Source organism: Rhododendron vialii, chromosome 6a (assembly GCF_030253575.1).
Source record: "Rhododendron vialii isolate Sample 1 chromosome 6a, ASM3025357v1".
Lineage (NCBI taxonomy): Eukaryota > Viridiplantae > Streptophyta > Magnoliopsida > Ericales > Ericaceae > Rhododendron > Rhododendron vialii.
The window spans coordinates 39330302-39340957 of record NC_080562.1 but is presented as its reverse complement, the minus strand read 5'-3'; the positions used below and the strand labels follow the sequence as shown (position 1 = coordinate 39340957).

The following is a 10656-nucleotide window of genomic DNA, read 5'->3' as shown; positions in this document are numbered from 1 at the left end:
GGATATTCAACACTTGCCATTTCATCTTTTAGTTATCTATTTAAGGAGTTGTTAAACTTAACAAGGAAAAGTCTCACAATGGTCCATAATCAAAAACACATTTTTAGTAGAGAGAGTTGAGAATAAATATAAGTGATTGAGTCCAATGATAATGATCTGCGACTAGTTGGTTTGACGTTGTCAAATTAAATTCCTCTGAAGTCTGAACACCTAAATTACACAAGATCTGTCAAAGCTGCTCTTTGAGTTGAAAGATTATTCAATATCCTTGGGCGATTGTCACGTGGTGCCTCATGCCTCTAGTTAGCCAAATATTTCACTGGAGCGTTAAAATAATAAGTGTGAAGACCCCACAACAACGTGTGGTGGGAAGAGGCTTAGGCCCATGAAATTATACAATAGTTTGAGAGTACCGCTATGTGATACTTCAGACCACATTACAATCTCAAATTCTTGAGGGGTCTACCGTTAAATGTATGAGGCTCACAAAAACATGTGATTGTATAGTGATTCAGAGTACTACGTGGCAGTACTCTTACACTATTAAATAATTACTCCTTGGCCTCCAAGGCCCAAGGGCATTGAATAATCTTTGTGTCTTTATTAAGGCTACTCGCGGTTCGGTTCGGATTCTTAAAAATCTGAGGATTAAACCGCTAGTCAAGATTTTTACAAAATGAAATCCGTGTCTTTATTACAGATCTTCTGAATCTAGTGTTGCCTTTTCCTTGCAAGTCACGGGCTGCGGATTTTTCCTCTGTCCTTTTCCACCGTTCTCTTTCAAACTACTGTAGTACATTTTGGGAACATTTGTCGGGCTACTCAAGATGCGGAATTGTCCAATATATCTATCTGATAAGGAAGCTCATCTTTTTTGAAAATACATACACATTGTAGGGCTCAGATTGATTTCCACATGAAACAATGGTCATGATTGGGTTCTACTAAAGTGCTCAACGGCTCAGATTGAACAAGCTACAAACCCATGGTTAGGATCATTTTAGGCCTTCCACCATTTGCCCGCTCAAAAACGTCATTCAGTGGAGTACTGAAGTAGAACCCATTCTGTCATCAGTGGCTTTATTTGCTCAAGACAAGAAACCCATTCTACCATTTAAAATTCTTTACCCGATGTTGAAACGAAAAACCCCAAAATTGCAAAACCCTTTCGCTTGATCTCTACTGTTCTGCTCTCATATCACTCTCCTCAACTATCATTTTCTACAGGTAACTTCTCTGATTTTTACCTGCTGGAAACTCAACAAAAAATTTTGTGCGTTTGTTAATACTTTTTTTTTTTGGTGGGTTTGGTAATACTCTGTTTTCTGGGTGGGTTTGCTAATAATCTGTTATTATGTGGGTTGTTTTGCTTATACTGTTCGTTTTTTTTTTTTTTTTTGGTGGAGCTCAATCAAACCCAATTAATTTAGGGTTTTGCTTATACTGCTGGTGTGGAAAAATTCAATGGGTGTACTGTTTGTTGGGGGAAAGTTTTGGGTTTTAACAGAGTAACTTTTACCCCATAAGTAATTTTTGTCAAGAAATTCTGGATTTTGATTTTGAGGACCTGGTTAAATTCTAGGTTTTTGCTAATACTTTGGTTCGGTTCACTTAGGAATGAACGAAAGTCTATTGCTCAAAAGTATATAGACTTTGCACTTTGAAATGAACGAAAACCTAAGTAAGTAGTAGCCTTTAAAAACGAATACGGAACCTGCAAGATCTCAACCGTTCATTTTAGCAATCAATGGTCCAAATCGACCAAAATACTTTTCGACGGTCGCGAGTTCCGTAAATTCTTATTTACGGAGCTCCGTAAATAAGATTTCCCCTAAAAAGTATGTTTTTTTTCCCACTTTCGAATCAGCTCTCTTGACGTTTTCCAACCATACTAATAGACAATTTAACTGGTATGACGACGAAGCGGTGGAGATATATTACAATTTTTACACAAAAAAAAAAACAGGGACAATTAGGAACGCTGCAGAAGTTCTTACAAGTTTTCTCATAATAATAGACACGAAAAGAGAGTATCGGACGATACTCTTTTAAGGGTCCATGCTTCTTTGGGTGGGTTTTTTCGCTGATCTCGATCATAAACTCTATCTTTTTTGTATAACCCGATTTCGTTTCATGGACCCCCACAAAAAATGCAAATCAAAACTTTTAAAATAACGCACATGGAAATTTAGGGATAACTGGCCAAAATTAAAATCAACACAAGATACATAGATGGTGTCCTTGACAATGAATATTGTTTTTAGCTGACGTAGGAAGGGATAAATTGATGGTGTGATTGCCTCTATATTTTGACTGCCCATATATGATGAAGAATAAGAGGAAGAACCCTTTAAATTTTGGTAGGTAGAGAATCAACTTTTAATATTATTTTTTCATATATTTCCAAATCAATTGACTTATGGTCCTACCTTAATTTAACATTATAATTGACACATGCACGAATCTTTAAATGGTCACTGGCTTACATATGAAACTTGACAGGTTTTGCAGTACTACCTGTAGCGACTTATCAAGGTCTAAGCTAACTAAGCTAACTCTAGAATCATGGATAACATTACTATTTTCGGTCAAGTAAGTCATTTGTCCCACTACGAGTTAAGCATGCTTGGCGTATCTATCTATATGAATTCTCATATGCTTTGTTCTTTATCTCATGTTGAACAGGCAGACAAACACTTGCAAAGAACGGTAATTGAAGGCTCCGTTAATTCTTTTCTTATGCAAGTCGACATCTTCTTGGTCTGACTTTATTCTCGCAAATAATTTTCTGTATATAGGTTGAACTCCTCCAAAAAAACAATGTCAGGGTTGTGATACGCGATGAGCAAGAACTCAACGCTATTCGTATTCGTGAAGTAAGTTCACCAATTGAGTCTTTTATCCATGTTCATTTCTTCATATTGTTTTCCCCCAACTTACTCATGTACATGTTATCTATTCGCTGAAAGGAAAAACGAAGGGCTCAAGCAATAGCTGCGGAAAAACTACAGGCAAACCGTATGGGAAAAGGAAAACAAAAGGCTACATGTGCGGACAAGCGGAAAGATAATGCCTTGGTACAAGTCTCTGTGCTTTTCAAATTAATTCAAGCCGCATTTATGCTTTTCTCATTTAGTCTACATCTTCATATAACTTCTTTAACCTCTCACAAATCACTTTGCAGGTTGAACTTCGTCAACATAGAAATGGTGGAGTTGTGATCCGCGATGAGTTAGAACTTCATAATCGTCAAGTACGCCCACAATAAATTGGTTTAAGTTTGAGTCGGTTTATTTTTGTGAAGTACTGCCTTTAGATTCATATATTTTTTGTATCATGTTTTAGATATTTCTTAATGCATGATACCTATTTGTTTAAAGGAGGAACGAAATGCTAAAGCAAAAGTTGTGGAAAAACGAAAGGCAAACTCTATTGGCAAGGGGAAACAAAAGTCTACATGTTCGAACAACGGAAAAGAAAATGTCTCGGTACGATTCTCCTTACATTTCTTGATGTTTGTCTTCATAAAGATATACTAGGAATTGTCCGTGCCTAAAGAGATTTAGCAAGTACACCCCATGAGAATTGAATGTGAAGTTTACTATATACTATTGAGTCTCTACTGAATGTTTGTCCAAATTATTATTATGTTTGGTTTGATCAATCACAGTAGAAGTCATCTACAGTTTTTTTTCCTATAATCCATAACTTCTTGGTGCAACTTTTTTTGACCTCTTTATTCAATTTCCATTTATAGGTTGATCTTCTTCATCATAGAAATGGAGTTGTAATCCACGATGAGCTTGAGATTCGTATTCGTCAGGTACATCCCCCAACTAAATTTGTTTTCTTATTTTTAAAACATTACAGATGCATGTCACCTATTTATCAATAGGAGAAAAGAATGGCAGATGCAATAGCTGTGGAAAAACTGAAGGGAACCTCTATGGGTAAGGGAAAACAGACTGGAAGATATGCAAATAGGGGCGAAGAAAACTCCAAGGTACAACTCTTTGACAATTTATTGAAGTTTGTCTTAGAATATATAGTGAATAAACTCCACAAAAATGGAACCTGATCGAAAATCATAATTTTGCTATATTTGTGGACCGATGAACATACCACCTATAAGATTTCATAACACAAGTCTCATATTATAGGCACTCAATGATAATTTTATATCGAGAGCAACATTAGCCCAACGTGCACGACGAGATCGAGAAAATAGATTACAACAATGCACTGCGATTCCCCTTGGACAATGCTTGCGAGTAGACCCTCCACAAAAGCGACAATGTCTGCAATCTCTACAACAGAATGCACTACATGCAAAATCCACGGTACGACTCTTTGTAAATTTATTAAAGTTTGTCTTACCATACATACTGAGTAAACTCCATAAAAAAGAAAAGAACCTATTGGAATATCATATTTTTCTGTATTTGTGGACTATCATGTAGAACTAATGTTATGTTGTGTGTGTACCATGCACAAAGATAATGTACTTTCGGATGAATATTTGCACAAGGTTGTGTTATCGTTAATTTTGAGCATTCACATTAGAAGTCATTGACACTATGTTGCCGTTATCAAACTCTTACTTTTAAGTTATATAAATTGTGACATATATGCTGATTTAAATGGTGATTGATGAACATACAACCTATAAGATTTTATAACAAGTCTCATATTATAGGCACTCAATGATAATGTTATATCTAAAGCAACATTAGCCCAACGTGTGCGACGAGATCGAGAAAAGAGATTAAAACAATGCATTGCGATTCCCCTTGGACAACGCTTACGAGTAGACCCTCCACAAAAGCGACAATGTCTTCAATCTGTACAACAGATAACCTCTTTTACCACAGCCAGTCGCCTACATCCTACTTGCTCGGAACAAGGAACAGTTTCTACCAATGGGACCGAGCCTGCGCAAAAGCGTCAAAGGGTTACGCACATTGTTTCTACCAATTTGGCTAACATAGTGACTGAGCCGGCATCCTACTTACCTAAAACAAGGAACAATTCCACATGTTTGATGTCCTTGCCAAGCACATCGTCCGCTCCACAAAGAAACTGGTAAAACATGTTTAATTCTTAAGATAATATCCTTAAATTTAAAATTGGAACACCCTCAAATTGGTCATGTGAATCACAATATTTGCAGGTCAACTCCTACAAGCCAAATCAACCAAGAGGATCTTTCTTATGGTGTTAACATTGAAAATATCCCTACGAGTTCAAGAGTTCATAGTCTTGCACATATAAATTTAGGCAGGCATTATCTTGGCAAGATGGACATTCTATGTTCTCACTGTCAAGCCTTACATTGGATGGACGAAAAGTTGGCAAGATCTTCTAAAAAGAATCCCTTATTTGGAACTTGCTGTCTGCAAGGTACAATAAAGCTACATTTGCTTTCTACACCCCCTCCGCCTCTTAAAGCATTGTATGATGGTGATGATGTTAGATCCAAATCGTTTCGAAGTAATACTCGAGATTACAATGCAGCCAATGCTTTTACTAGCCTTGGCACTACATTGGATCCAAGAGTACTTAGTGGGAAGGGTCCTACTCCATTCACTATCCATGGGGAATTACGACATCGAACAGGATCACTACTACCGCAAGCAGGTCAGATTGGATCATATGCTCAATTGTATATTTATGACCCTAATTCTGCTTTAAACATTCGTAGTCAGAGAAATCCTCAATTAAGAAGGGATGTCCTTGAAACAATACAAGGCAGTTTATTAGAGGTTAATGCCTTTGTAGGTAAATTTCGCCAAGCTTATGCGGTTTTGAATCACTTAGCTGAGACAGGACAGAATTTACCGGCCCATCTTCACTACAGTTCATCTACAGATCGACGACGATACAATTTACCGACAATAGATGAGATTGCGGTTGTAGTACCAGGGGATGGAACTAAGGCCAGTGGAATGAGAGATATCATCTTACATCTGAGAGGAGATAATGGGTTAATGCGAATTAATGAATGCCACCCAGCATACTTGCCACTACATTATGTTTTACTGTTCCCATATGGAGAGCTTGGATGGGAACCTGAGATGAAAAAGTGGGATACTCGGACTAATCAACTATCTTCTGATCGACTTACTCAGCTGCAATTTTATAGTTATCGATTGTTTGAGCGTCCGAATGAGTATTCAACAATTTTGAGGTCAGGTAAACTCTTCCAGGAGTTTCTGGTGGATGCTTGGGCTGCAACCGAGCAAAATCGATTAACATACTATAAGCTCAATCAAGACAAATTTCGTACTGGACTCTACCAAGATTTTACTGGTATCCATCCAGATGAGCTAAACCCTAACCAAATTGGTAAACGATTTATTTTGCCATCTTCTTTTGTTGGTGGTCCAAGACACATGTTTGAGATCTTTCAGGATTCAATGGCTATCACACGCTACAACCAGCACCCTGATATTTTTCTCACCATGACTGCAAATCCCAATTGGCCGGAAATTACTTCAGCTTTGTTGCCTCATCAAAAACCTACAGATCGTCCTGATTTAGTTGCCCGTGTTTTTGAGTTAAAAAGAAAGGCTTTGATGAAGGAGATTGAAACAAACAAAGTGTTTGGTAAAAAAGTGGCACATGTTTATACAATTGAATTTCAAAAACGAGGTCTACCACATATGCACGCACTTCTTTTTCTAGAAGGACCATGTAAGATTCGAACTTGCGCTCAAGTAGACAACTTAATCTGTGCCGAGTTCCCAGATCCAAATGATGAACCAACGCTTTTCGAAACTGTCAAGAGTTGTATGGTGCATGGACCATGCGGTGCTCGAAATCCGAATGCATCATGTATGGAAAATGAAAAGTGTACTAAAAGATATCCTCGAGCCTTTGCAGAATCAACTACCATGGACCAAGATGGATATCCCATCTATCGTCGTCGTAGTGATGGCAAAGTATATGTTGTTCGAGGGCACGAAGTTGATAATAGGGATGTTGTACCTTACAATCCTTATCTTTCCAAACGGTTCAACTGTCATATTAATGTAGAGGTATGTGCAGGTATGCGATGTGTCAAATATATTCACAAGTACATTTATAAAGGTTACGACCGTACAACCATGGTGTTGGGATCTGCAAATGAAATTCAACAATATCTTGATTCAAGGTATATTGGCCCGCCAGAAGCTGCTTGGCGAATATTTGGTCATCATATGCATGAAGAACTCCCAACAGTTACACGATTGACAATCCACTTGCCCGGCATGCATCAGTTCGTTTTCAATCCTGCGGATTCACCAGAGACTATCCGAAATAGGGCTGCGCAAGAAGTGTCAACATTAACTAGGTTTTTCTCATGGTATGCTTCAAATAAAGATGCTGAGAAGTACACATACCAAGAATTCCCGCAATATTTTGTTTGGAAATCCAATCAATATTGGACACCAAGAGTAATGGGGTATGCAATAGGTAGAATGTACTTTGCTAGCCCTAATTGTGGTGAATTGTTTTACCTGCGTTTGCTATTAACTATTGTCAAAGGGCCAGATTCGTATGAAAGCTTACGCACGGTTAACAATGTATTGTACGGTTCCTTTAAATTAGCATGTGTCGCGCGGGGGCTTTTGGAAGATGATGAGGAATGGATACAATGTCTTCAAGAGGCTTCAGTCATGAAGACTGGATACCAACTCAGGAGATTATTTGGTGTTATTCTTACACAATGCTCTCCCCTACATCCATATGCATTATGGAAGCAATTTTGTATCCATATATGCGATGATCTTGCGCATAAGATTCGTACATTATTTTCCATTGCCAACCCAACCGAGGCTCAAGTCGAAGACTATGGTTTGTATCTCTTGGACGAATTGCTCCATGAATCAGGTAAAAACTTACTTGACTTCCCGCCTATGCCTATACCAATTGGAAATTGGAGTGTAGTATTCGGTAACCGATTGATTTCAGAACATCGGCAACTGCAGATTGAGGCACAAGAGGTAGGTATACAAACTAATATTGAGCGACTAAACAATGGACAGCGTGCTGCTTATGATGCTATCATTTCTTCTATTTTCGAAAATAAAGGAACTACATTCTTTCTGAATGGCGGAGCTGGAACAGGGAAAACATTTCTCTACAATACTATTGCATTAAAATGTCGTAGTTTGGGCTATATCGTTGTAAACGTTGCTTCATCTGGTATTGCGTCATTGTTATTGTTAGGAGGTCGCACTGCTCATTCGACTTTTCGCATTCCATTGGATGTGTTGGAAAATTCTGTCTGTGGGTTTAGCAAGAATTCTTTACAAGCAGAATTGTTTAGGGAAACAAAACTCATAATATGGGATGAAGTTGCTATGCAACATAAATATTGTGTTGAAGCAGTTGATCGTAGCCTTAGGGACATATGCGATAATGAAAAGCCATTTGGGGGTATCACTGTAGTTCTTGGTGGAGATTTTCGTCAAGTTTTACCAGTGGTACCTAAAGGAGTGCGTGAACAAATTGTTAATGCGTCATTGAGAAGATCTGAATTATGGAACGATATACATGTTTTGACATTGGATTTGAACATGCGCTTGAATCCGATGGATCCTGAAAATGTTACTTTTGCTAGATTCCTGATGGAGGTAATCTTCTCTCTAAGTATTTCTTTCTAAAATCTCAAGTTTGAATTAAGAACACATTTATACCTCCTAATTTGATGATTTTTAACTTCTTAGATTGGAGCTAATCCACAAGAAATTGTGCATCTTCCACCCACAATACGCAAATGCCAAGACCTAACGGAACTATTGTCTACAGTGTACCCACAATTGGAAATTCAAACCACATCAACCCCAACCTATTTGACAGAACGATCAATTCTTTCTGCTCGAAATGAGGATGTCAATGCCATTAATGCAGCCGCATTAAATGTGTTTCCAGGAGATGCATTCACTTACTTAGCTGCAGATAAGATGTCCGAAGATGATGAACTTGATCGTTCCATTACGAACCGCTATCCAAATGAGTATTTAAACTCATTGGATCCTCCTGGACTTCCGTCTTTTCGGGTAGAGTTGAAAGTGGGTTGTCCTATAATGTTGTTAAGGAACATTTCCCCCAAAAATGGACTTTGTAATGGCACGAGAATGATGGTTGTTAGGTGTGGCACTCGCATTATTGAAGCAAAGATTTTAACTGGGGAAAAATCAGGAAACTTGGAGTTTATACCCAGAATTTCCTTAACACCATCGTCATCTGAATTCCCATTTCGAATGACTAGACGCCAATTCCCAGTTCGCTTGGCGTATGCTATGACTATAAATAAATCTCAAGGACAATCAGTAAAGTTTGTTGGTGTAGATTTGCGCACTCCAGTGTTTAGTCATGGCCAGCTATATGTCGCATTGTCTAGATGCACATCTTTTGATCGTATAAGTGTCCTCCTCCCTGAGGATGAGACTGACACTACAACAAATGTTGTTTATCCGGAGATTTTGCTATAGCATTCAGTCTCAAATGAAAATCCAAGTGCACAGAATGGTACAACAAGTATTGTTTAGCCAATTTCATTCCTAATTCTAAGTTGGTGTTTTGACAAGTAAATGACTACCGTTATGCTTTCATTGGGGTTTTGTAGGATTGGGAGGAAAAGGCTATGGAGCGAAAGAGGATCAATTCAACTAGATTGCGTCATTGGCTGTCGAATAGTGTAAGATGAGTTTTACACTTCAAATTGATATACAACTTTTAGAGCAGTATCTATATGCTAATTTATTGTTTCACTAAATTAACAGATTGTGGTTCATGCTTTGAACTGGTACATAGAAGTTGATACTCAAACCTTTTGGAGAGTCATGGAAATGAAGTTTAAGCCTCTCAATTCCAGAGGAGTCTAAGCTTTTCTTAGAAAGAGGACGTCTACATGCATATGGAATTTTGTGAAGCAGGCACATATTTTTTGACAAAGAGACCCTATTTATGACTCTCTTTTGTGAAGTCTTCAAACCTAGGGGTGTAGTCAATGGGAAGCTGCTTTTTGTAAAGGCTTTTGACAATAGTGGTGTATATCTTTGTTTTGTCATTTCCCGTACAAATTGAAACTGTATTTTACTGTCTGTACTCATGATTGTTTAAAAATCATTTAGTTTCTTTGAAGTCTTATAACTGATGTTGGTTGGTTGTGACCTTAGTTTGAGTATTCTTTCAAAAGCATCCACAATAAGGATGTCTTTCATTGGCCTTTCTGGTAGCTCTTGGAAGGTACAGGCGTGGGTTTCAGCATCTTTAATATGGTGATCTAGGCTGTGAGAATGCTATTTGAGATCCAATGGTAACTTTTACTATTCAAGTATGTTGATCTATGTAGCACACATGAGCCCAACTTAGTTTATTTATTTTTATGTTTGTGCAGAAATACCACTCAAGTATGTCGAATCGCGAGACTTCAATTCTGTAAGTATTCACTTATTATGCAGAGCACTGTCTGGTGTGCTTAAATTTGTACTTATGTTGTTAAATGCAGAGCACTGGCTGGTGTGCTTTGATTTTTACTGATTTAGTTGATGCAGAGCACTGGCTGGTGTGTTTAAATTTTAAATGGTTGGTTTTTACATTTTTTTCTTCAATTTAACTTAGATTTGTCGAATTTAGAAATAGAATTCGGAAGTGCCATAGTCTTGA

General features: G+C 37.8%; 1 protein-coding gene across 5 annotated transcripts; it reads left to right on the top strand.

Annotated features, from left to right (window-relative positions):
• The first annotated feature begins 852 nt into the window (after positions 1 to 852).
• LOC131330907 (uncharacterized) lies at positions 853 to 10135 on the top strand. Of its 5 annotated transcripts, XM_058364659.1 has the most exons (12): positions 853 to 1227; positions 2503 to 2592; positions 2686 to 2709; positions 2799 to 2876; positions 2970 to 3077; positions 3185 to 3253; positions 3381 to 3488; positions 3758 to 3823; positions 3896 to 4003; positions 4161 to 4340; positions 9614 to 9685; positions 9771 to 10135. In XM_058364659.1, exons 2-12 carry the CDS (start codon positions 2566 to 2568, stop codon positions 9870 to 9872), a joined length of 942 nt encoding a protein of 313 aa, XP_058220642.1. In that variant the 5' UTR covers positions 853 to 1227; positions 2503 to 2565; the 3' UTR covers positions 9873 to 10135. The 5 variants fall into 5 exon arrangements, with proteins under 5 accessions (XP_058220642.1, XP_058220646.1, XP_058220644.1 ...); XM_058364660.1 differs by lacking the exon at positions 853 to 1227 and having other exon boundaries at positions 1585 to 2592; XM_058364663.1 differs by lacking the exons at positions 2503 to 2592; positions 2686 to 2709.
• Positions 10136 to 10656: the final 521 nt, after the last annotated feature.